Here is a 27,384-nt window from a genome sequence, read left to right as displayed (position 1 = left end):
CCTTCGGGCCGGCTGGTTGTACCTACGCTTTGCAAAAGAATAGGGTGCAGCCTGCCGGGCCCGGGAAAAACGTCCACCTGCTGAGGTGGATGCTGAAGGCGCCCGGTGGGAGAGCTTGTCGAGAGCGGTTTCCCGCTGATGCAGTTGGTCCACCAGCTGCTCGACCTTCTCACCAAAAATGTTATCCTCCCGGCAAGGGACGTCGGCCAGTCTCTGCTGGGTGCGGTTGTCCAGGTCAGAGGCACGCAGCCATGAGAGCCTGCGCATCACTATACCTTGGGCCACAGCACAAGATGCCACGTCACAGGTGTCATAGATACCCCTGGACAGGAACTTTCTGCACGCCTTCAGCTGCCTGACCACCTCCTGATAAGGCCTGGACTGCTCCGGCGGGAGCTTATCGACCAGGTCCGCCAGTTGTTGCACATTAGTCCGCATGTGGATGCTCATATAGAGCAGGTATGACTGGATGCGGGTCACGAGCATGGAGGATTGGTAGGCCTTCCTCCCAAACGAGTCCAGAGTGCGAGACTCCCGCCCCGGGGGCGCCGAGGCGGTATCCCTCGAACTCCGTGCCCTCTTGAGAGCAGAATCCACGACCGCCGAGTCATGGGGCAATTGGGGCCGCATTAACTCTGGGTCAGAGTGGATCCTGTACTGGGACTCTGCTTTCTTGGGAATGGTGGGGTTAGTTAACGGTCGCACCCAGTTCCGAAGCAGTGTCTCCTTGAGGACATTGTGCAGCGGTACCGTGGAGGACTCTCTAGGTGGTGATGGATAGTCGAGGACCTCGAGCATCTCGGCCCTCGGCTCTTTCACAGAGACCACGGGAAAGGGAATGCTAATAGACATATCCCGCACAAAGGAGGCAAAGGAGAGACTCTCAGGAGGTGAGAGCTTCCTCTCCGGTGAAGGCGTGGGGTCCGAGGGAAGGCCCGTAGACTCCTCTGAGGAGAAATATCTAGGGTCCTCCTCTTCCCCCCACGAGGCCTCATCCTCGGTATCGGACATAAGCTCGTGTAGCTGAGTCCTGAACCGGGCCCGGCTCGACGTCGAGGCACCGAGGTCTCGGTGTCGTCGAGCGGTGGACTCCCGCGCCGGCGGGGACGGAGCTCCCTCCATCGACGGGGACTCCACCTGCGTGGCGGTCGAGACCGGCGCCGCAAGCGGCGGCGGTGTCGACGGCCCCGGCGCCGGGCTAGAGCTCGCCGGCGCCACAGACATCGGCGCCGAGGGCGCAAGCACCCCCGGCGCCGGCACAGCCTGGCGCATCAGCCCTTCCAGGATCCCTGGAAGGATGGCTCTGAGGCACTCGTCTAGGCCCGCTGCCGGGAAAGGCGGTGGGGCCGGTAAGGGTGTCGGTGCCAAAAGCTGATGGGGGCCAGGAGACGGCACCGAGGTGCCGGAACCCTGACGCGTCGGTACCTCCACAACCGACGGGGACCTCTCCTCTCGACGATGACGCTTCGGCGTCGCCTCCTCTCCGATGTCCGGATGCACCGAGAGCGACCGGTGACGACGCTTCTTGTTTTTCTTTCGATGCGCGTCACCGGCGCCGGGAGGTATGGAGGAGGAGGAGGACGATCCCCCTCGGTCCCGAGGAGCCGGGTCAGACAGGGTTCGGTCCCGTGGGCCACGGGCTGAGGGAGTGACCGGGGCCGACTGCCCACGCGGCCGCTCACCTCTACCCTCGCCGGCGGACCGACGGGACCTGTTCTCCTGGGGTCGATGCCATCGGTGCCGATGTCTCGGGCATCGATACCGGTACCGAAGGACCGGGCGTCGATACCGATGCCGTCGAGGTCGATGTCGAGGGGCCGGCGCAAGTTCCAAAAAGACGGTCCCGCAGAACTTGCCTCGCAACCTGAGTCCGTTTCCGGAGACCGAGACACAGGGAACACGACTTGATATTGTGCTCTGGCCCGAGGCACTGGAGGCACCAAGCGTGGGTGTCGGTCTGCGAGATCGGCCGGCCGCAGCGACCACACTTTTTAAATCCACTCGGGACCTTCGAGGACATCGACGGAAAAATCGCGTCGGCGAAGTCAAAGTCGTCAATGGTGGCTGAAATCACACCTCGAAAAAAGAAAACGACCGTGCGGCCACTAGGCCACAACGCGGCGTCCCCGCTGGAAACGAGGGAAAAAAGGGAGCGCGTGCTCCACACGCTCAGGTTTTTTTTTTTTTTGAAAAAAGAAACCGGCGGTAACAAAAAACTAAGAGAAAAAAGCAACGATCCGCGTAAACGCGATCGAAAATCCGGCGGCTGAAAACAGAGAGAGCGGCAAAGCACAACTCTCTCCAGACGCGGAAAAAAAGGAACTGGCGGGAGCGGTCGCGCACGGGCGGGAAGACGGCCGCGCATGCGCGGTGGGCGTGCCCTGCGTGCCGACCGTCCCGCGAAGCCTTTTCCGGTTGGTGGGGGCTGCCGCGGACGTCACCCAGTCGTGAGAACAAGCAGCCTGCTTGTCCTCGGAGAACTGTTATCATCCACTTTTTATGCTCTTGAATTTAAGATTTTAGTGAAATTTTGAATAAAAGTTATACAATACAGTCCAGTAAATTTTCAAAGAGGTAAATTTATGAGCATAACTCTCAAAGTTAGGAGCATACCAGCAAATCCTTTGAATATCAGGCCCTAGGCTTCTGAGGTATAATCATCAGTTCACTTTTAACATATAGTTTGACATGCTGAATTAAGCATTTTTGTGTTTTTTTTTCCAATCATATTTCAAAGTATCTCACAATAATTTCTTAATTGCAAGTACTTATTTGATATGCAACTTCATCTCCAAAGACATCACTGAAGAATTCTTCAGCCTCTAAGTACACCTCCCAACATAATGTTTGAAATATGGTGAGACAAGAACATGTCTGTTTATATGGGACACTAAGATTCTTACGTTGCCTCCAGAATTTTCTCTTTGGTTATGCCAAGAAAGTCCCAGATAAAAATGGCATCTCCAGCACTGATAACATACTTTTGGTCTGGGGTGAAGTTAACCTGCTGAACAGGCTCAGAATGGCCAATGTATACCTGAAAGAGATAAAGAGTAGGTAAAATATTATCAAGCATCACTGGTGACCAACAGCTACCTCTCAATTTACATTAGATAGGAGAGCAACTAGCATGCTTCATGAAAACCAGAAAGATATGTGCTGTCTTCTCTCCAATACAGAGAGGGGGTGCATACAGATGGACTCTCACACACTATCAAGAAGTGAGAATGCTATGGATAGGCTCTACCATACATTTTCAGATGGTGAAGAAATTAGGGTGTACCTGATAATTTTCTTTCAATTAGTCCTTTGCACTATTCCTGAATCTGTGGGATAATTTGTCCATCAACCAGTAGGTGGAGATAAGAGAACTGAAAATTGAGCTGAGGCATATCCAGCTCCTCAGTATTTACATAGACAAGGAGTAAAGTAAACAACTCACTAACCTAACACTAACCAGACAGGCAAACATGTGTGGACCTCTCTCATCTCTGGACAACTTGTAGAGAACAAGAGAATGCAGGAAGCACCATGCAAGGGCGGTCCTTTCAATCCTTTTGCAGGGGTCACTGAGGGGGGCGTGACAGTTCTGCGGGAGGTTCTGGTGGTGCCAGATCCTCACAATGAGGGTTTGGGGGTCCACCTTCCAGTTCTACGCCCTAGACAGTCGGTTACAACAATTTTACCGGAGCTAGGTCCAGGTGACCTCTGACCAGTGGGTCCTCAAAATAAACAGGAATGGATATACTCTGGAGTTTCGTCTGGGGTTGGCGGTGGTGGAGAAGGGTACTGAGAGGAGGGATTTGTCCCGTGAGCGGAGGTTACGGGTAGGAGTGTAAGGGGAGATGAGGGTAGAGAGGTAGTGAGGGGCTGCAGATTGAGTGCATTTGTAGGTTAGTAGGAGAAGCTTGAACTGTATATGGTACCTGATTGGAAGCCAGTGAAGTGACTTGAGGAGAGGGGTGATATGAGCATATCGGTCTAGGCGGAAGATAAGACGCGCAGCAGAGTTCTGAACAGATTGAAGGGAGGATAGATGGTTAAGTGGGAGGCCAGTGAGGAGCAGGTTGCAGTAGTCAAGGCGAGAGGTAATGAGAGAGTGGATGAGAGTTCGGGTGGTGTGCTCAGAGAGGAAAGGGCGAATTTTGCTGATGTTATAGAGAAAGAAGCGACAGGTCTTGGCTGTCTGCTGGATATGGGCAGAGGAGAGGGAGGAGTCGAAGATGACTACGAGGTTGCGGGCAGATGAGACGGGGAGGATGAGGGTGTTATCGACTGAAATAGAGAATGGAGGGAGAGGAGAAGTGGGTTTGGGTGGAAAGACAATGAGCTCGGTCTTGGCCATGTTCAGTTTCAGGTGGCGGTTGGACATCCTTACTTGGACTGATTGATTTGGGTGAAATCTCTCGAGAAGAGTCGGGTGACAGCATCCTGGATGGTCCAGCTGCTTCAGCATCTTGGCTGAGTAGTGAATTTGAGCAAGAGTTCCCTGTCCCCAAGCAAGTCGCTGGAATAATTGGGGATATGTTTTGACACTCAGGCCGGGAAAGTGTTTCTTCTGGAGTTGCGAATTCTGAAGATCCAGTCTCAGATTCGACACCTTCTCTCCTACAGTTGCCTGCCAACCAGGAATGTTCTCTAACTGCTCGGATCCATGGCGACCACCATTTCCATGGGCAAGGGCTCAGATAAGGTCTCTTCAGGTTGCACTGTTGGCGCGGTGGTCGCCTCAGTCAGATTCCTTCTCGTGCAGGATTCCTCTTCGCAGTTTGGTGCGGAGCAGTCTTCAGTGGTGGCTTGACTAGCGTCATCTTGACCAGGGCATGCTGCTGGATCCTCCGGATTGGATACTGGTGACCACGGATACCAGCTTACTGAGCTGGGGGGCTCACTGCGGAGGGGAACTGGTCAGAGGAGTCTTGTTAGTCCATCAATCATCTAGAAACTCAAGCGATCCAGCTTGCCCTGTTGGACTTTCAGGCTCTGGTGCGGCACAGGGATGTCCATGTGCTGTCAGACAATGCCACGGCAGTTGCTTATGTCAGTCGGCAACAGGGGGACCAAGAGTCCTCAGCTGGCGCAGGAGGCAGTGGCTCTCATGGCCTGGGCAGAGCAGCACCTTCTGTTGTTGTCTGCTGCTCATGTGGTGGGAGCCAGAAACCTGGTGAAAGATTACCTAATTTGTCATCTCCTGGCTCCAGACTGGCCATGGCATCCATGGTATGCGGATCTGATATGACTGCAGGTGGGGAATCCATTGCACCTTCCTGTGGCGGATAATCTGCTTTTTCAGGGTCCTGTTCAGATGCCAGGTGTGGCTCGGTTTTCGCTTACAGCTTGGCTGTTCAGAAGGAGCATTTGTAGAAGAAAGGTTATTCTCCCGGTGTCATCCACACACTGGAGTTCTAGGCAGTGGTACACGTTCTTCAAGCCTTTGCAGCAGGCTTTCCTTAAGGAACTTGCCCTCAAGGTGGTGTTTTTGGTGGCTATTTCCTCGGCTAGGCGTATATTGGAGTTGCAGGCCTTATTGTGTAGGGAGCAGTTACTGATTTTCTCACGATAGAAGGCATCTCTGCAGCCAGTTCCTTCCTTTCTCCCTAAGGTGGATTCCCCCTCCTGCTGTTTTGCTGTCCTTTCCTAAGGAGGAGTTTCCATGGAAGCTTTTTCTTCTTGTCTGCAGGGCGCTGCAGTGCTATATTAGCTGGACAGTGGAATTTTGGAGACTGGATCTTCTCTGTGTGTTGTTTGGGGGGCTGCACAAGGGGGAAGCGGCTTCTAAGGCCTCTATAGCCCGTTGTATCAAGGAAGCTATCACCTCATCGTACTTGAGTGGTAAGACGGTTCCAACAGTGTTGAAGGCTCACTCTACGAGGGCACAGGCCTCCTTCTGGGTGCAGTATTCTCTCACTCCTCCACAGGACATTTCCAGAACAGTGACATAAGGAGGCAAGTTACACAGCTCCTAATGCAAGATCACTAATCAGTAGCTCTCAATCTCCCTCTGCTGGTAGGAGTACATATAACCCAATCATTGGGAATGGTTGGAGAGTCTCAAAGAAAGTAAATTAACAGGTAATATCTAATTTCTCCTTATATTGGCTGCACATTGAGTTCTGGATGTTTGCACACAGTGCTGAATGGTACTGGCAACGATATTTACTCATCCTCTAATGAAGCTGTTGGTGAAACAGAGAGCCCAGGATTGAATATTTAAGATAAGGTGCTGCTTTTTTGAAATGAAACATTTTTAACCGTGTTGGAATTTAAAGACAAGTACTGCAAACTCTGTGGTTTAATGGGACTTTGAGTAGTATTGCACATTATTAAGGAATATAGAAGTTATACAGTTGGTAAAGTGTTTAAATTGACTGCAAAAATAGAAAACATGCAAAACTGAAAGAGAAAAACTTTCTTCTATATGAGTGACATTTATAATGGGAGTTTTTGACCAATGATTATAAAGGGGCCTGTGTGTGCAGAGACTTACAAGCCCGATGGCATTATAGCTATTGTGCTGACCATGAGGTCTTTTCTCCCGTAAATCAATAGATTGGTTGAGTAGTACAAGGTTACCATGAGGCATATTTTCAAAGCACTTAGCCTTCCAAAGTTCCATAGGTTTCTATGGAACTTTGGAAGGCTAAGTGCTTTGAAAATATGCCTCCATGTCTACTGATTTTTTGTTTTTATGGGTTACACTGTGGATATGTTCAGTGGATTTTGTCCATCTTCTTTTTCTGCATAAGAAGCTCTCCCATAAGTCATCAGGGAGTATATATATCTGGCTGGGCTCCCCATATATTATCAAGGATAGTGTGCATGGATGGGCTCTCCCATATATTATCAGGGATTGAATACCTAACAGATGGATTCTCCCATATGCTACTGAAAGGAGGCTGCCTATGGCTGGGCTCTCCCATACAGTACTGAGAAATGGGTGTGCACAGATAGGCTCTCCCATGTTATCTGGGAGTGTATGTTTGTGTGGATGGGTTCTTCCATATTACATGGGAGCTGATGTGTATATGGCTGTGCTCTTGCTTACATTACCTGAGAGTTGATGTCCTTCTTCATATGGTAGTCCCAAACTTTGATGACTTTCTCTCCAGCCGTCAGCAGAAAACTGCTATCCTCACTTACTGCCAATGAGGAACAAGAGGTTCTGTGCACCTGAGTTACCTAAGCATAGGATGATCACCACTCATTATTAGACTCTAGTCAGGGGCAGAAGTTCAAAGTAAGAGCCACCCTAGCAAATATCAGAAAAAGCCCACAGAATAGATAGGATCTATCTCATAAGACAGTGGATAGCTATAAGAGTGTCCTTCCCTGGGCACAGGAGCTACTTGGGTGGTATTTGCATCACTAACTCTAATGAAATAGATAGGAATGCAGGTAGAAAAGAATGATTTGAGGAAGGCAGGAGTTAAGCATAATGTAGATTAATAGATGAGGGAACTACTACCTATGTTAAGCAAATAAAATTTTCTTTAATGATCTGAACTACAATGAGAAAGATCACAGAAAAATAATATCAGTACCTATAAAGATAACAGAAGGCTTGAGTGCCAAAAAGTTATGACCTGACTGCATCTCTCACTCTTTCCCCATAAAAATCTATTTTTTTGCTAGACCAGGATTCATGCTCACTGCCTCCACACAGGCTAGAATGCTTGCTTTCCTATTGTTATTTCAGAATGCCAGGCTCTCAACATCAAGTGAGAGCATCTCAAGTATACATTTTGGGGTAGGTCTGTGCAACTGTGAGTACTCTTCATGTTAGTTTCTTACCTCGCGAATTAGGCGTCCAGTTTTGGAGTCCAGCCAAAGGATCTTATTGGCTGAAGTGGACACCAATAGGTGGCTGCTGCACACTGGGGAAAAGCAGACACTCAGTGCACAGTCAAGACTGGCACTGTCAAGATCCAGGATGCTTATGTCTATCCTGAGGAGCTGGTAAAAAGAAGGCAAGAAGCTGCTTGTATGAGAGAAGGTCTAACACAGACCTAGTACAAACAAATCCTTTACAAAATACTTCTCTATAGAGATGAGCCTGGGAACTATCTGCACAAATGGAATCCCCCTGCCAAGGGACTTTCTCTGCAGATAAAGCCCACAGCTTTATCTTGGGTAGAAAGCAAAACTCCCTGGCTTATTAATACAAGTTTTGAGGTTTTTTGCATCACTGTATGGAGGGCCTCTGTCCTGGAATGGGTAGGAGTGAGGTACAGAAATGCACGCAGGTTCTCCATCCCAGAATAGGTCAGGATTGAGCTGCAGAGCTGTGTGTGGGGGCCTATGTCCTGAAATAGGTTAGGAATGAGGTGTAGCAATATAGAAGTATAGCGCCAAGAATTACCTACATAATGCTATGACCAAGGCTATCAGTTTCTCATTTTTAATAAAGTCACACAATTAATACATTATTCAATAGAAATTTTTTAAAAAGCATCAATTCCCTCATTCTATAACAGGCACTTAAATTTAAGCACCATTTGCATGCTTAAATTTATACAGTGAAGTTACTCATCTGTAGCAGGTGTTCTCTGAGGACAGGAGGCCAGGTATTCTCACAGCTGGGCAAAGTTATCCGTTGGAGCTCGGTGCGGACGCTGACTAGCGGTAGTAAAAGAGAACTTTCTAGCACCATCCCACCACGCATGCACTAGTGCCTTCCCACCCAACGCACAAGCGTGGGTCTCTCAGTCATTTCATAAAGCTAAAGAATACAACTCCAAGGGGAGGTGGGAGGGTATGTGAGAATACTTGGCCTGCTATCCTCAGAGGACACCTGCCACAGGCGAGTAACTTCGCTTTCTCCGAAGACAAGCAGACCTCCGTATTACCACAGCTTGGAATCCCCAGCTACCAGGCTCACTAAAATAAAACGACACTAGGACAATAGGGACTTGCAATGTAGAGGCCTGTAATCAACCTGAAACTATTTATATACTAGTTGTAGAGGTGTAGCATGGAACAGAACAAAACTGGGCCTAGGGGGTTGGATTCTGGACACTGTACAAATTCTGCAGGACTGCTTGCTCAAACAGACTGTGAAGTAGGGTATCCTGCTCAAGGCAGTAGTGTGATATGAATGTGTGGATAGATGACCACGTTGCAGCTTTGCAAATCTCCTCTATGGAGGCTGACCTCAAGTGAGCTACCAACGTAGCCATGGTTGTCATTATGAGCCTTGACATGACCCTCTCTAGAGTTAGACTAGTAAAGTAGACACAATCTGCTAGCCAACTGGAAACTGTACATTTACAGATGGCTACCCCCATCCTGTTTGGATCAACAGAAACAAAAAGCTGGGTGGACTGTCTATGGGCTTTAGTCTGCTCCAGATAGAAGTCCAAGGCTCACTTGCAATCCAAACTATGTAGTACACTCTCGCCAGGGTGGGCATGTGGTTTGGGGAAAAATGTTGGTTCTACCAATGACTGACTCATTAAGATGGAACTCCAACCTACCTTTGGCTAGAACTTAGGGTGCATGGGGAGAACTACTTTATTGTGATGAAACTTAGTGTAAGGTGGATTAGCTACTAGGACCTGAAGCTCACTGACTCTGCGAGCTGAAATGACAGCCACCAGAAATACAACTACAACTTTCCAGATCAAATACTTCAGATGACAGGATTCAAGCGGCTCAAAAGGAGCTGTCATCAGCTGGGTGAGGACAACATTCAGATCCCATGACACAGTTGGAGGTTTGATAGGGGGCTTTATCAATAACAAACCTCACATAAAGCAAACAACTAGAGGCTGTACAGAAATTGGCTTACCCCCTACACAGTGATGAGCACTAATTGCACTGAGATGAACCCTTTCAAAAGTTGGTTTTCAAACCAGAGAGATGTAGGAGGTATTCAAGCAATTTTTGTGTAGGACAAATGAGGGGATCTAAGGCATTGCCCTTACACCAGACAGCAAACCTCCTCCACTTAAATGAGTAACACCTCTTAATGGAGTCTTTCCTGGAAGCAAGAAAGATGCGGGAGACACCCTCCAGCAAATTTAAGTTTTCAAATTCTATACTCACAACATCCAAGCCATGTTCTGCGTAATGAGGGTTGGAAAACAGTTCACGGATCTTCAGAGGATAACTCCAGAGGGAACCAGATCTGTTTTGGTTAGTAAGGTGTGATCAGAATCATAGATCCCTGGTTTTGCTCGAGTTTCAGAGAACTATTCTCTATGAGAGGTATTAGAGGATACACACAGAGAAGTCCTTCCCCCCAGTACAGCAGAAAGGTACCTGATGCTACAAGTACCCTCCTTGTGCTCAGAGCTGAGTGACAATGCTCTCAGTGGGCAATTTAGTGGTCTTTGACACCAATGCAGGGTGAAAATAAGATGGACTACTTGAAGAATGCATCAGTCAGAGGTTACAAAGGGCAACATGTGATGGTAAAAATTCAGGGCACAGCGGGATGGCAACGGGAACCTATGCCTTTGACAGTACATAACAACATAAGAATAGCCATACTGGATCAGCCCTATGGTCCATCTAGCCTAGTATCCTGCTCCCAACAGTGGCCAATCCAGATCACAAATACCTGGCAAAAACCCAGGTAGTAGGTTAGCAGTCTAAGCCCACTCGAAGATCTCCATGAGAAATTGGTTGCAACTGGAGGGTGCTGAGACAGAGTTTGGATGGTGTCCATATATTTCTTTATGAGGTCGGCGACCTCTTCCACCTTATCTCCAAACAAGTTTGTTTTTTTTTTGTTACATTTGTACCCCACGCTTTCCCACTCATGGCAGGCTCTATGTGGCAGGCAATGGAGGGTTAAGCGACTTGCCCAGAGTCACAAGGAGCTGCCTGTGCTGGGAATCGAACTCAGTTCCTCAGGACCAAAGTCCACCACCCTAACCACTAGGCCACTCCTCCACTCCACAAGTTGTCATCTCGGTGAGGAACGTCCGCCAACCTCTCCTGCACCGCTGGTTCCAGGTCAGAGACAAGCACCCATGAGAGACTGTGCATCCACACACCCATGGCGGAGAGTCTGGACACTATGTCAAAACAGTTGTAGGTGCCTTGGAAAGAAATTTTCTGCACTCCAGCTGCTTACTGGCCAACTGGCGAAGCTCTGTGGCCTGCTCCTGTGGGAGAGTATCTGCAAGACTTAGTGTACTGCAGACTAAAGATTGCAATTAGAGGATCATGTAGAACTGGTAGAATTTGATGCAGGCGATGAGCATCAAGGCCTGCAACGTTTTTCTCCCAAATGAGTCTAGTGCCCTGGCTTCCCTACCTGGGGGCGCCAAGGCATGATTCCTGGAACTTCTAGTTCGTTTGAGAGAAGATTTGACTACCAGTTGAGCCTTCTTAAATCCGGGAGCCTGTTGGATACAGTACTGCATGTCCACATTCTTAGGTGCAACTTGCACTGAGAGGGGAGATTGCCAGTTCTTCATCATGGCATCCTTAAGAATAGGGTGCAATGGTACAGTGACCCCCTTCCTTTGGAGGAGACTTGTAGTTCAGGGCAGTCAACATCTCCGCCCTGTGCTCTTCCTTTATTTCCAACTTAAATGGGATGGCAGTAGCCATCTCCCTCATAAAACTGGTGAGAGACTCAGATGTATATTTTCTTCTATTGAGGTGTTGAGGGATCAGAAGGTATCCCATAAGACTCCTCCTCCAAGAAGTAAAGTGGGTCCTCTTCTGAATGTCAGAGAAAATCCGCCAAAAGGCGGAGAACTCAAAACGCCCCACGGGAAAACACAAAGGTAGGAAAAAAGTGGGACGTTGACAACGGATGACAAAGACTGGAGAGGTGTATATTGTAGACTCCTGATGCAGACATTGTGTCAAGTCTTTTTATTAAATAAACATTTGATTTCAAGTATACACCTCTCCAATCTTTGGCATCCGTGGTAAACCTTCCACTTTTTTCCTACCTCGGTCCTCTTCTGAATCCTATGAGCGGTCCCATTCAGACTCGTCACCACATTCAGGTTGTTCTAAATTAGTTTGTGCCTGCCTCAACTCAGTGGATTCATGTCCATGCCTCAAAGAGCATTGAGATACATCCCTACTCTGACTCTGGGGAAGCTTCCTCCCCAGACATCAACAGCGGTACTGTATACATTGAGGTCAACATTGACACCCTCTGAGGTGCCAGCATCTAGGATCTCTGCACTGGCACAGAAGGAGCTTTGGAGCTGTGTTCACAGTTGGTGCAAGCACCCTCAACGCCTCAGCAGTTTTCAACTGCAGCATCTGCACCAGCTCCTCTCTGAGCATGGCTCAGAATTGCTCATTGAAGGAAGATATCTGCAAAGGCAGGGGAGCCTGAAGACAGGCAGCTTGAGAAGGTGTCCTTGTTGGACTGGAGTAGAGACCTAGCTGCTGGGAGACTTGTGCACCGGCACTTCTTCCAAGGAGGAGTGCTCCTCCTGGTCATGGTGCTTCTCAGGTACTGGCAATGCCAATGCCCTGGTGCACCTGGCACCGTGCATCGAGGAGGACCAAAGTTTATGCTTCTCGAGCTTCCCCTGATGCACAGCATGGTGGCCCTTCGGTACCAACGAGGATGATGTCAAACCCCTCAGTGTCAGGTCTGCTGCTGACTGGTCCTGGGGCCTACTCTCAGGACGCAATGTCGAGGGAGCTAGAGACGTCCTCAATGCCGTGCACTCCCAGTGGATGCTGAAGTCTTCGCAGCCATCAAGGTTGATTATTTCTGGTGCGGATGTCAATGTTATCGGTCTCCGAGGAGTCAAAAGCAAAACAGGTAATTGGGAAGCAAAGCCAGTACTAGGCAGACTTCTACAGTCTGCTCTGATCGTGGTTAGACAGATTCAGCTTCAGAAGCTGGAGAACAAGGCCAGCGCTGGGCAGACTTCTAAGGTCTGTGCCCTGATCGTGGCTGAATAGATCTGGATGAGATGGAGTGAAGCTGTTCAGGGGCTTTGATGTTAACTTCAGAAATTTTACAAGGACAGTGCTGGGCAGACTTCTACAGTCTATGCCCTGAAAATGACAAGGATAAATCAAGACCAGGTATACATACGAAGTATCACATCCATATGTAATGGGTTTATCTTTTTGGGCAGACTGGATGGACCGTACAGGTCTTTATCTGCCGTAATCTATTATGTTACAAAAAAGCTTCTGCTGTTGAACCTGCCACACCCTGTGTCCTCAGCTGCATTTGCAAACAGAGAGAACATGAATTAGGCTCATGATCAGGTCCAAGGCACCCAATGCACCAGTTGTGCAGGTCCATCATCGAAATTACCCGATTACACTGTGTGCACCTTTTGAAGCCACTGGGGGTCTTCTTGAACATCAAAAGGATTGCAGCCAAACTAAACACCTCAATTTTGAACCGGAAAAAAAGGACAGTGTTCAAATTGAGGTTGGGACTTCGGCCTAAAAGGACCTAGCAACATGGAAAAATAAAGGAAAATTTAAGGGCTAAAAAACTAAAAAATTAAAAGGGTAACTGAAAAAAAGGGTAAATTAAAGGAAAAAAAAAAGAACCTGCACAGGAAGGCACAAGAGAAAAATCTACGCTCTTGAGGAGAACACGAAGACACATCCTCCCTGCTCCACAGAAAAATAAAGACTGAAAGACTTGCATGTCAGGCAGGAAGGCACCAGCGCAGTGAGACGCTGCTAGAAAGTTATCTGTTAATTCCACTAGGCAGTGTCCGCATCAGGCTCCGTCAGATGATGTCACCCAGCTGTGAAAATACGAAGGTCTGCTTGTCCTCGGAGAACAGCACTTACACATATGCAAGTAAATATTAGCAGCGTGCTCAACACTATCCTATAATTTAAGCATGCAAATTGTTTAGTGGGTAAATGCAAGAAGCAATCACAGGGAAGGAATGTGGACAGGGCATAGACAAATATAACATTTACATAATTTACAGAATACTGTAAGTTATACACGCAAGTGCTACATTTAAGCATGCCAACTTATGTCAGAGATAGACCTGGCATAAGTAGGCACGCTTATATATAGGCCCACTGATGCCAACTTACACTAGTATTCTATAACAACACATGCGTTAGTATGCAACTAGTCCCGTCTTCCATTCACCTCATCCAGGGAGTGAGCATCCATCATGGTCACTGTATACTCTGAGGGGCCCACAAAAGCCAGATGTCGTCCACTGCTGCTAACTGCCAGGGCCCTGGGACCCAGCTCAGTGTTTTTTGACACCACATTACCTAACAATAAAATCAAAATATACAAAAAACTAATTTGGAGGCAATTTTCAACTTGAAAGTTTTTTCTGCAAAGTTCATAAGTACATTTTAGCTGTGGGTATATTTTCCTTTGGAACTTGCTACATGTACTTTTACACTTGTTTTCTGCATTGTTAGATTTTTCATATAAACTAAGGTGTGTAGATTTGTAAATCTAAATAAAATGCATAATTTTCAAATTTTGCCTAAGTATACCCCCAGAGACCCTCCCCATAATGTGCTAATGCCATAAGATGAGCATTTCCGTAAGCATATACAAAGGAGAAATTAGATCTTACCTGCTAATTTGCTTTCCTTGAGTCTTTCAGACCATTCCTGATGGGGGCAATATGCACTCCTACCAGCAGAGGAAAACTGAACTATTGATTAGTGACACCTGTATAAGAGACTGTGCAACCCTGACCTCTCAGTATTTCAAATAGCAAAGCCCAAAAGTAAGAATCAAACTGCCAAGAAAAAAAAAGCAGAAACAGACATCAACCAAATTCCCCTCATGTACCTCCAGAAGGAAGAGAGCGCCAGTCATCCATCCAAACATGAATATGAAAACCACAGTTGCCACTTGCAGCTTCCTTATCATCAGGCACCCCACCATTCCACCGAAGCAACCCACTCTTCCTGGGTGGGGTTTTGGAATGGTCTGGAGAGACTCACGGAAAGCAAATTAGCAGGTAATATCCAATTTCTCCTTCCTTATCACCTGCTCCAGACCATTCCAGATGAGTGGGAAGTACCAAAGCAGTACTCACTGAGGGTGGGAAATTCTCCGGACCAACAAAAAAGCCCTAAAAGAATGCAGAGAGGACCAAGCTGCTACCCAGCAAATGTCCAGCGAAGGAATAATAGAATGCTCCGCCCAGGAGGAGGCTTGAGCTTGCTTCGAATGCTCATGCAACACTGCAAGTGCATCCTTACCATACAGGAAATATGCAGATGACACAGCCTCCTTAATACAGAGAGCAATTGAGGCCTTCAACGCCACCTCCCCCAAACAATGCAAAGACAAGATCCGTCTAGCGAAACTCCGCTGTCCTATAAAACACTTCAGCGCCCTATGGACATCGAGCCTACAGTGGTGGAAATAAGTATTTGATCCCTTGCTGATTTTGTAAGTTTGCCCACTGACAAAGACATGAGCAGCCCATAATTGAAGGGTAGGTTATTGGTAACAGTGAGAGATAGCACATCACAAATTAAATCCGGAAAATCACATTGTGGAAAGTATATGAATTTATTTGCATTCTGCAGAGGGAAATAAGTATTTGATCCCTCTGGCAAACAAGACCTAATACTTGGTGGCAAAACCCTTGTTGGCAAGCACAGCGGTCAGACGTCTTCTGTAGTTGATGATGAGGTTTGCACACGTCAGGAGGAATTTTGGTCCACTCCTCTTTGCAGATCATCTCTAAATCATTAAGAGTTCTGGGCTGTCGCTTGGCAACTCGCAGCTTCAGCTCCCTCCATAAGTTTTCAATGGGATTAAGGTCTGGTGACTGGCTAGGCCACTCCATGACCCTAATGTGCTTCTTCCTGAGCCACTCCTTTGTTGCCTTGGCTGTATGTTTTGGGTCATTGTCGTGCTGGAAGACCCAGCCACGACCCATTTTTAAGGCCCTGGCGGAGGGAAGGAGGTTGTCACTCAGAATTGTACGGTACATGGCCACATCCATTCTCCCATTGATGCGGTGAAGTAGTCCTGTGCCCTTAGCAGAGAAACACCCCCAAAACATAACATTTCCACCTCCATGCTTGACAGTGGGGACGGTGTTCTTTGGGTCATAGGCAGCATTTCTCTTCCTCCAAACACGGCGAGTTGAGTTCATGCCAAAGAGCTCAATTTTTGTCTCATCTGACCACAGCACCTTCTCCCAATCACTCTCGGCATCATCCAGGTGTTCACTGGCAAACTTCAGACGGGCCGTCACATGTGCCTTCCGGAGCAGGGGGACCTTGCAGGCACTGCAGGATTGCAATCCGTTATGTCGTAATGTGTTACCAATGGTTTTCGTGGTGACAGTGGTCCCAGCTGCCTTGAGATCATTGACAAGTTCCCCCCTTGTAGTTGTAGGCTGATTTCTAACCTTCCTCATGATCAAGGATACCCCACGAGGTGAGATTTTGCGTGGAGCCCCAGATCTTTGTCGATTGACAGTCATTTTGTACTTCTTCCATTTTCTTACTATGGCACCAACAGTTGTCTCCTTCTCGCCCAGCGTCTTACTGATGGTTTTGTAGCCCATTCCAGCCTTGTGCAGGTGTATGATCTTGTCCCTGACATCCTTAGACAGCTCCTTGCTCTTGGCCATTTTGTAGAGGTTAGAGTCTGACTGATTCACTGAGTCTGTGGACAGGTGTCTTTCATACAGGTGACCATTGCCGACAGCTGTCTGTCATGCAGGTAACGAGTTGATTTGGAGCATCTACCTGGTCTGTAGGGGCCAGATCTCTTACTGGTTGGTGGGGGATCAAATACTTATTTCCCTCTGCAGAATGCAAATAAATTCATATACTTTCCACAATGTGATTTTCCGGATTTAATTTGTGATGTGCTATCTCTCACTGTTACCAATAACCTACCCTTCAATTATGGGCTGCTCATGTCTTTGTCAGTGGGCAAACTTACAAAATCAGCAAGGGATCAAATACTTATTTCCACCACTGTATATAACAAAGAAGGGGACTCCTCGCTAAAAAAAGGCAAGAAAATAGACTTATTAACACGAACTTTAAGCACAAAGGATGGAACTTGCCTCAGAGACACTTTCTCCCTACAGAAAACAAGAAAGGGATCCCGATACGACAAATCTTGCAATTCCGAAATAGACTGCGCCGAAATGACAGCCACCAAAAACACCACCTTGAGAGACAGATCCTTAAGGGAGGCCTGCTAAAGAGGTTCAAAAGGGGCCTTAACAAATGCCGAAAGAATCAAATTCAAATACCAAGGAGGAACGACCAGCCAAACCGTTGGTCGCAAGCACTTAAGCCCCTAGAAAAACCGGGAAACATCTGAGTCAACGATTTCCCCTAAACCGGACCCCGAAAACAAGCCAGAGCTGCGAGCTGGACCCAATGGAAAGACTACAACCCCCTTTCCAAACCACACTGAAGGAAATCCAGGTTACCAACTGTAGCCCACAAAGAAATCACTTCTCTCTCTTCACACCAAGCCTCATAAAAACATGTCATACCCGCACATAGGCCAAGGAGGTGGAACGCTTCCTGGAACCACCCGGAGGAATAGCCCTTCTTTAACCACCTCACCCACTCAACAGCCAAGCCGTAAACGAGAACCAAGCCACGTCAGGCATTAGAATGGGGGAAAACAAAGCGGATCACCCACCTGTAACCGAACCAGATCTGCATACCACAGTCGGCGTGGCCAGTCAGGTGCCAAAAGAACCACCTAACCGTCGTGACCCTGAATGCGCTGATGAACTTGACCGATGAGTGGCCACGGAGGGAAAACAAACAGCAGCCCCTATGGCCAGGGCTGAGCCAACACATCCAAGCCGTTGGACAACAGCTCCTTTCAACGACTGAAAAGCCTTGGTGACTTGGTGTTCTCGGCTGTGGTCATGAGGTCCATGATCAGAAGACCCCACTGAAATGCACTCCACTCCTCTGGATTCAAGTGATGGCGACTGAGAAAATCCACTTCCATATTTGCGGCGCTCGTCATATGTGCCGCCAACAGTGGCCGTAGCTTTTGCTCCACCCAGGATATAATCCAAGCTGCCTCTCACACCAACAGAGGGCTCTTTGTACCCCCTTGGCAACTGACATAACTGACCGCTGTTTCATTGTCTGGGGCGGCCAACTAACCCGCTTTAATAGAGGGTTGTCCTTCCTAGTCACTGGAGAGGGATCTTGAGAACCCATAGGTACTCCGTCAAGTTGGCAAACTCAGGACTACGGAAGGACCTTCTCCCATAGGCACCTGAGAAAGCTCATCCATGGACTCTGCCTCCCAGGGGTCTTCCTGCTCCGCCTCAAGCAGAGGCTGGAACCCAAGGGAAAGTACTTCCTCCAGGTCCTTCCCCACAGCCAATCTGGCCTTCTTGGCCCTAAGGGCTACTCCAGGAGCCCCAAGAGACCCTTCAGAGGCCCTGGGCACTAAAGGTTCTCACACAGTATCCACAGGGAGCTCCCTCTTTAGGCAATAAGCTTGGTGGCGCAAGAGTGCAAATTCGTGGGAAAATTGAGAGGAGACGTGGAGGTATCCTGCCTCATAATAGGCAGCCCCTCTCCCGAATCAAGGCCCATAGCGATCTGTCCCAAGATGGCAATGTTCCTGCCAAAACAGCATCCAATGCACCCTGCGTCAGGAGCACAGTCTCCCCAGCAGCAGTCTCCTTACTGTGTCGGGGGGGCCTTTCCGGTGCCCCCAGCCCCAGATACACTCAACTCCACGTCCGCACTGCCCTCTGGGTCTGTCTCCTCGCACATGTGGCACAAACCGTTGTGCATGGAGACCACCTGGCACACGGAACAGGCCATGCACCAACGCACCTTCTCCGCCCAAGAGGTCATGCTGCACTCAAACACTGTGGTGTCCAGCTACCAGCTTCCCACTGCCACAAAATCACCACCGCCCTACAACAGCTGCAACCGGCACCTGTGCCTTGTTCCCTTTTTTTTTTTTCAACTAGCAATTCTCTGTTCCAAATACAAGCCTGTCTTAGGGAACTCCTCCCAGGCAAGCGGGGGAGACGGCCAAGGCACTCCACTCCCAAAAGGAGGGCCAGGGGGGAGGAACCCGGAGACCGGAGTATACACTCCCCAAAGGTGCAGGGGTGCAAAAAGTTGATTGAGTTCTGTATTGTCTTTTTTTTTTGGTCTCAGGACACCCCTGAAGAACTGATTCTGATTCCCTTTCACCCCACCCCCTCAAATGGGGCCAAACAGGTACATCCAACCAAAGAAGAGCATGGCTGCACAGATTCACCTACCTCAGCTGGGAGACTGATAAATACTGAGAAGGTCAGGGTTGCACAGTCCCTTATACAGGTGTCACTACTCAATAGTTTTCAGTCTCCCTCTGCTGGTAGGAATGCATATTACCCACTCATCGGGATTGGTCTAGAGCAGACAATAAGGAAAATAACATTTTCCCACACTTTCACATTTCTAACTTGTGCTATTATAGCTATATCTAAACTTATGTTAACTCTAAAAGCAATTTTAACATTTGAGATGCAGTTAGCTGAGTACCTGCATGAATCTGCAAAAAGTCTTACCCAGCACTCTGAGAACAGGGTAGTCTTGCTTGGCAGCACTGTACAGTGCCAGGGACCCTTGTGAACACATACTATAAAGGAAATCCCCGTCGGGTGAGAATGAAAGGCCTGTGATGCTGCCTCGATGTTGCCTACAGAAGTAAAAGATAGGAGGGGAAGTTAGCTGGATGGGGCTGGAGAAAGGTGATCACAAATCAACTAAAATGTTTTGTACATCTGATACAAGGTGTTGGAGATGGGGTAAATTGAAAAGGTTTCTGGGCCAGACTTGTGGCTCAGATGGTAAATGCTAAACATTGCCATATAGAGGACCCTGTTGCATCTAGGTCTTCTGCTGCCCAGGCTAGCTGGTACTGAAGATGCTGAAAAAGGAGAAATTATCTCTTACCTTTTCCGTTAGTCCTTCATACTATTCCAAAACCTGTGGGTAGTTATGCCCATCAACCAGCAGATGGAGATAGAAAACACAATCATGGTGTGGATATAAGCGTATACTATACTACTGAAGTTTTATATCCCACCAAAACCCTAATCCAGGTTCACAGCGGGTTACATAAAAAAAAGAAAAAGAAAAAAAAGTAACATACAATAACATCTCTCATCCTATAATTAATCTAATTAAAATGACACCTCAAATAGCCATGTCTTAACTTTCTTATGAAAAGGAATGTACGAGAAACCCCGACGAATATCTAGAGGTAGAGAATTCCAGATTTCAATTGTACAATAATAATAACAGCCTTGAAGCACATTTTTATACCTAATACCTTTACATGATGGAAAATGCAACAGCAATCTGTCAAGGTTACGAGTTCCAACCTGCCCACCCAAGAGATTTGATTAAAAATGGAAAATTATCAGGTACATCTCCATATGGTTTTAAATACTAAACACGGCTTAAACTTAATCTGCAATTCTACTGGGAGCCAGTGCAGATCCAAAAACAGTGGTGTCACATGATCATATGAGGCTCCTCAGCGATTCAGTAATGATCATACTAGGTATGATTTGGGGTGGGGGAGAGGAATAAACAGTAGGGAAAACTCCCCCAAATAGTTGTGGATAAAGGCTCATGGCACCAGATCTCAGCCCTGGTTCCAGTTGAGCTGGTAAGTATAAAGGAGCAGAAAGGAAACAGCTGATTACAAAAAAAAAATATGTTTTTAAACATACTTATGTTCCACAAGGAGGGTTGAAGCCGCCACACTGAAAATCCTTACAATGCCACTACTGAAGCCACAGGCAAAGTTTTGGTGCAGGGGTTGAAAGACCACAGCACCAGGGGTCTCATCCGAAGCAGTGAAATCATACAGCTGAATGGTAGGAAAAAACACACAAAGACCAGAAAGTGATATGTGTAGCCATGGGTCAAAGACAGTCAGTTTCTTTCTATTACAATCTCTTTCACTACAGGCCTCTTATTACATCCTCTCAGTTCCTAATCACTAATATTTGTGTTTGTGATAGTGGTATCTCTATCTTAGTATCCTATCTTACTATATCTTACTATTTAGTTAACAAAAAAAACAAAATCTTGAATGCCACCAGTGCTGTAAACAATGGATATGGTAACAAAACAAAGAAAATAACTATAATTATAAAATAGTTCCAAAAAAACATTTTTATTACTTTTCTTCTAAATATTAGGAAAACAAACAACAAATCAGAAAAACATTTCAATCAAATTCACTTAAACCAAACACAAATCCAAGAAGAACTTACACAAACACGGAATTCTAAAGATGATGTTTAATCATTAAAACCAAACAGTAAGGAAAAATTTGGTTTTACCCAATAATTAAGTCCTACTTCATCGATTCAGACAAATGTGTTATACTCTTCTACTGGTAGATAGAGACAGAGAACATACATTTGAGAGCCCTACCCTATATAGGATACCAGGCAGCTACCACCCCTCTGTTGGCAACCACCCAGTAAGCCTGCTCTAGAAATTCTTTGTAGAGATTTCCTTTGGAACCCATGAATGAAGATTTAAAAAATGAAACATTTGTATGCACTTTCTTTCCCCTTACTTAACCTTGCTCCTATTGTCCACACTGAAGAGGGGTGGGGGGCATAAAAACTTTTTATATAGGTAAACATAAAATTGGCTTTATTGGATATTGTCTTTATGTTGTAAGGAAGTCAGAAATAAACGAGCATACAGACATAATTCTCATGCAGTGATATGATTTCTAAATTAGGATCTACAAGTTCATTTGTTTTTTGTTTTAATCTCTGTGTACCACTAACTCACTTAATGACTAAAGATATTCAAAAGGAATGTCAGCCAGCCACATATTCAGGTAACTGAATAATTAGCAACAAAGAGGTTTTACTTTACCAGTGCCTCCTGTACATATCTAGAAGGAAGCCTTTCTGTGCCAAACACATCAGCTCACTCAAGGCTTGCTCCCATGTTTTTTTCCCTACCTGCTGCATGGATGTTAGCTCCCAGATACGGATGGTGTTGTCCTGGGACACTGTAGCCAGCTGCTTCTGGATCATATCCACAGAGAATGCAAGGATGGTATCAGTGTGTGAGCGCATGAGGGTGTTGAAGTCATGGGATGGAATGTCCAGGTATCCAAGATTCCCTGTAGAGGTGGTGGACAGAACCTTGAGACTATCTGGACTGATAACCACAGAGCTCACTGGGCCTTCGTGCTCTGGGGGGGTGGGATGGGGGGGGGGGGGGGGGGGGGAGGACAGAGGAAAGAAACAAGGCATTACTGAAATACCTAGAGTCACATTAAACCAAGCTCTTATATTCAAAGGACTTTCTTGCCCCATTCAGGCCCAGGATTGGCTAGCTCAGTCTCATTTTGTTGGTCTATTGCTTCAAACTTGGGAAGTGGAGATAGCAAATTAGTCCATGACCCAAAAGGAGGAAGGTCCCTGAAGAGATGAAACCAAACAATGAAGCAACAATGACGACCAAGGAGACTCCTGAGTTGTCTCTTCACCTGTATCCTTGGTCATCAACGCTGCTGCATTGTTTGAGATCAATTCTATAGAGTAGATGCCTAGTTCCTTTATAGAATACAAGTGTAATAAGTGTAATAAGTAAAATACATGCATATAATTTAGATATAACCAACAAATTAAAATACCATCATTTATGCACATTTTTTCATATATTTTACACACAGAACTGTGCACTTCACCCATACTCTGCCCATTTTCAAACTGTGTCATTGCATATAAGGGCTATTTTATAGAATTGTGTGTAGCCGGAATATTGGCATTTACATTCATATATGCTGGTATTCTGATCATTTATGCACATTTTTGGTTCCTAAATGTTGGCATCTTCTTTACAGAATTACCCCACAGAGGGCAATTTTCATACTGCCCACACAGCTGCACAGACAGGGGTATTTTTACCTGTTAACTTTGCACCAAGATTCAATGTGAATTACACATGTACTTTTGCTTTGAAAACTGCCCACTGAAAAATGTACCTGCAGATGCTTGCACTTCCTTTTACAGCGGGTACATTTCCAAAACAATGCGTGTACTTTTGAAAATGCAAAAGGTACACGAGTTGTTGCAATCCCTGCCCTAGCACCGTTCCCAGACAGGAAGTTTTAAATAGCCCACTTTTGTGGATAATACACTACCCATGGAATTGACTTTGGAATTGCCTTCATAAACAAAGCAAAACTGATCTGACAGGCTGAAACTTCTAACATTCTGGAGTAATTCTCAGTAAGAGACTTATCTGGCACCTTGGAATATTGGCCAGTAGCTATACACCCATTTAGTAGCCAACGCTAAAATATAAATTCCCTACTATGAATCTGCAGTAGTACTATCTGGATAGTGCTGGGGTAGAGGGAGGGCAATTTGCTAGCTATAGTGGCAATACTCAGCTGCTATCTGTATAGCTAAACAGTTTAATTTAGAACAGAAAAATAAGATGTCAAATTAAAATGCTCAGCTATACAGATTGTATAGCCACTACCCATCCTAGATTCAGAGAATCACTGAATATATGTGTATTTTTAAGTGCTGCAGCCAGCATTTAAAAAAAACAAGCAAACCCAAAAGCACAGATATACTCCCTGCAGTAGCTGAATAGTAACCCACTATTCCTGCACATTCTGCCAGACCAGTCCAGACAATCGGGCTGTATCCCCAGCTACTAAGAGGTGGAGGCAGAGAAAACCTTCTAACCAGCCTGAGCTCCCAGTACAACAGGAAGTGCAGTAGGGCTGGCCAACCAGTACTCTCTGTCTCCAGCAGGTGGAACACAGTCACAGTTACCTCTAAGGACTGGGTTGCCATGAGCAAAAATCTTTTGTCTTGTGTAGAAAATTTCAGTTATGTTACCTGTGAGCATTCCTCACTATTACACAATCAATCTAACAAGCTGCCACTAAACACAATATGCTTCCTCAGAGGATCTTCAACATAAATATCAATCTAAGAAGCTGCTGCTAAACACAATATCGTGGGCACGATATTGCGTTTAGTGGCAGATTCTTAGATTGATATTTATGTTGAAGATCCTCTGAGGAAGCAGGTTTTGCGAAACGGATGCCCATTAGGATCTCTGCCAACAGATAAGTGAACAAACATAGTTCATCCTCTGAATTGTTTTAGATCAATTTATACAAAAAATTACAAAGAAATTAAAAAAGAAACAAGATATTGAGTGAAAACATATTTTGTGAAAAAGAGGTTTGTGGGTTTTTTCTGAACCAATGATTGATTCAATACCTGAGAGCGATTCAAAAAGCCACAATAAGTCAATAAACCATTAAGCATGAAGGCAATATATCACCGGGTATTTTCTGAGGTTCTTTCCCCCACATACTAGGATCCTGTTATGTGTTGTTTCACCTGAATTTGTGTGCATCAGGCACCTGACATGTTTATCCATACAAAAGGGAGCAAAGGAGATGCAGCTGAATTAATAACATAAGACTAGCCTTACTGGGTCAGACCAATGGTCCATCTAACCCCAGTATCCTGTTTGCAACAGTGGCCAATCCAAGTCACAAGTTTCTGGCGGAAACCCAGATAGTAGCAACGTTCCATGCTACCAGATTGCTGGGACAGGAGCAGGAAGGATACCTCCCCCAGGCTCTTTGGGCACTACTTCGGTGTCCAAATAGGCCTGTTGGACCAAAAAGGAACTCTGGGATGCAATCTTGACCAATCACTTCCTGAGGTTGGCCAGATTGTTTTATTTGTCAGAATGTGTAACGGAGAAGCAGACTTCAAATTGAATACTTCCAGATGGATTAGACAATCAAAGCAGCATATACTGGGAAAGGACTGCAGGTTCCAGAAAAGATTAAAGCTCATGCATGGTATGACTTTCACTCTTTTGCCAAGCACTATCAGTTGGATGTGCAAGCTAGATTTATGTGGCCTTTGGGAGCTCTGAGCTCCAAAGAGCTTTGACTTCCTTCCACTCAAATTAGTGGAGCTTATGTATATCCCAGTTGTCTGGATTGGTCTGGTAGGATGTGAAGGAAGGTGAAATTTGTGTTTACCATTAAATTCCTTTCCTTGAATACTCAAACTATCCTCAAAAAGCAAGACAATTTCCCTTGAATACTGCCAGACCAGTCCAGAACCCACCCTGGAACTCATAGGTTGAAAGTAGAGTCTGTTCTCCAAGTCTCACTGCTGGTTGCTCTAGGAATATTCTGGTCCTGATGAAGGGAAGTCCAGCATGGAGATAATGGACCCCAGAAAGTCTGAGGTCCCTTAAGTCCTTTGGGACTAGGATCCTTGGATCTGTAGGGCTTAAAGAGGGGAAAATACTTGAAGGAAAAAAATAAAGTTGTGTTACATATAATGGTTTGGGTTAGTTTACTTATTTGTTACATTTGTATCCCACATTTTCCCACCTATTTGCAGGCTTAATGTGGCTTACATAATGCCATAGGCGTACGCCAAGCCAGTAAAGAACAAATACAAAATGGTATTATGGTAGAATAAGATACATGTGTTACAGACACATTTGGGAATCATTGTGTCGAGTCCATTACAAGCTTTAGTTAGTTGTGTAGCAGGGTTCAGGGCTTTTAGGTTATGTCAGTAAGGTATGCTTTTTTGAATAGGTAGGTTTTTAGTGATTTCCTAAGGTTTACAAATCACTCCTGTCTGTACCCTTCTCCACCACCGCTAACTCCAGACTCCGCCCCTTCTGCCTCGCATCACCTTATGCCTGGAACAGACTTCCCAAGCCCATATGCCATGCGCCCTCCCTGCCCATCTTCAAGTCCTTACTCAAAGCCCATCTCTTCTCCCTTGCTTTTAGCGCCTAACCACCTTCCCCATTCATGATACCTACTCTGACTACATAGTTTGTTACCTTTAGATTGTAAGCTCTCTTGAGCAGGGACTGTCCTTCCCACGTTTAAACTTGTACAGCGCTGCGTAACCCTGGCAGCGCTATAGAGATGCTAAGTAGTAGTAGGTTTAGATGGTCGTATGTTGTTTTCACGGCTTTTGGAAGTGCATTCCACAGTTGTGTGCTTATGTAGGAGAAGCTGCTTGCATAAGTTGATTTGTATTTGAATCCTTTGCAGCTTGGGTAGTGAAGGAGAAATTAGATCTTACCTACTAATTTGCTTTCCTTTAGTCCCTCCGGACCGGACCAAGATTGGACTGATGGGTTGTGCTCGCCTTCCAGCAGGTGGAGACCGAGAAACAAATTGTGACTCTAGAGAGCCAATAAGAGCCCTGGTCATGTGACCCTAGCCTCAGTATTTGACTAACAAAGCAGGAAAGAAAGAAAGAAAGACAGACCAGCCTCCTGTGGCACATGGAATCATAGCAGCCACAAAGCACTCGGCAATGCCGAGTATTAGAGCTCACCAGCAACTCTCACCAGAGAAGTGGTATGGCCCACTTGTATTACAGCTCACCAGCAACTCTCACCCGAGAAGTGGTATGGCTCATTGAAAGTTTTACATATATATACCAGCAACTGAGCACCCTAGCAACTGTCAGGAGAGAAGTGGTATGTCCTACTTAAAGTTGTATATATTTATATATACCAGCAACTGAGCCCACCAGCAACTCTCACCAGAGACGTGGAATGGCCCACTTAAAGTTCTATATATATACTAGCATATGTTTTTTTTTTTTTAGTATTCCGTGAATGGAAAGGAACGATATCACTGCAAACGTAAGAAAAAGGAAAATGTGAAAAGTTGACTAAATATGGGAGGGGCCTGGTCCGGTCCGGAGGGACTAAAGGAAAGCAAATTAGCGGGTAAGATCTAATTTCTCCTTCCTTAGCGTCCCTCCGGACTGGACCAGGATTGGACTGATGGGAAGTTCCAAAGCAGTAATCTTAAGGGAGGGACCCTATCAAACCCACTAAGAATATGTGAGTTGCATAGATCGCCTCCTGGCGACAATGAACATGTAGAGTGTGTATCAATCAAAAAAGAATGAAGCTAAGGCCAAAATGGCACCTTACAAAATGTGCACCTAGGCCACTAAAAATCGCTCTGCGAAGGAAAAAACCCCGCTTCTGAACAGGGCCGTGCCGACACGGTAAGCGAGGTAAGCAACGCAGGGGGGCGCCGACCTCTAGAGGGCGCCACTCACTTGCAAAATCTTTTACCTGTAGTTGTGATTCTCCTCTCTCCCCTGCCCTTCCCGCATACAGACACGCTGCTCTGCTAAAGCTGCTTCAAAGAGTACAACCAGCAGCTATTTATGGCTTTGGTGTGTGAACAACTTTCATTCAGGGTGAGCTGGAACAACATTCAAATTAAAGAGAACAGGTTTGGAGGCAGGTGTGCAAGTGAGACTGGGGAGAAATAAAAAATAAATAGTGTAATTGTTATCTGTAAGTGGTTCAAAGTTTTTGTTTTTTGAGCATGTACACTGAGAAGAGGGCATGACTGCAATGATGTGTACATAATTATCATAG

At 46.3% G+C, this 27,384-nt stretch overlaps 1 protein-coding gene across 1 annotated transcript in view; it reads right to left on the bottom strand.

Annotated features, from left to right (window-relative positions):
* WDR90 (WD repeat domain 90) overlaps window positions 1-27,384 on the bottom strand; it is a 240,642-nt gene that overhangs the window by 82,407 nt on the left and 130,851 nt on the right. Inside the window, exons 19-25 of the mRNA XM_030212253.1 lie at window positions 21,909-22,144; window positions 20,649-20,788; window positions 19,476-19,606; window positions 14,066-14,196; window positions 7,792-7,953; window positions 7,051-7,179; window positions 2,904-3,037 (exon numbers count right to left, since the gene is read on the bottom strand). Of these exons, the coding sequence (XP_030068113.1) occupies window positions 2,904-3,037; window positions 7,051-7,179; window positions 7,792-7,953; window positions 14,066-14,196; window positions 19,476-19,606; window positions 20,649-20,788; window positions 21,909-22,144 (1,063 nt within the window). The remainder of the gene's footprint in view (window positions 1-2,903; window positions 3,038-7,050; window positions 7,180-7,791; window positions 7,954-14,065; window positions 14,197-19,475; window positions 19,607-20,648; window positions 20,789-21,908; window positions 22,145-27,384) is intronic.

Source organism: Microcaecilia unicolor, chromosome 8 (genome assembly GCF_901765095.1).
Source record: "Microcaecilia unicolor chromosome 8, aMicUni1.1, whole genome shotgun sequence".
Classification (NCBI taxonomy): domain Eukaryota; kingdom Metazoa; phylum Chordata; class Amphibia; order Gymnophiona; family Siphonopidae; genus Microcaecilia; species Microcaecilia unicolor.
Note: the sequence above shows the minus strand (reverse complement) of the source record. Positions and strands in the feature narration are given on the sequence as shown.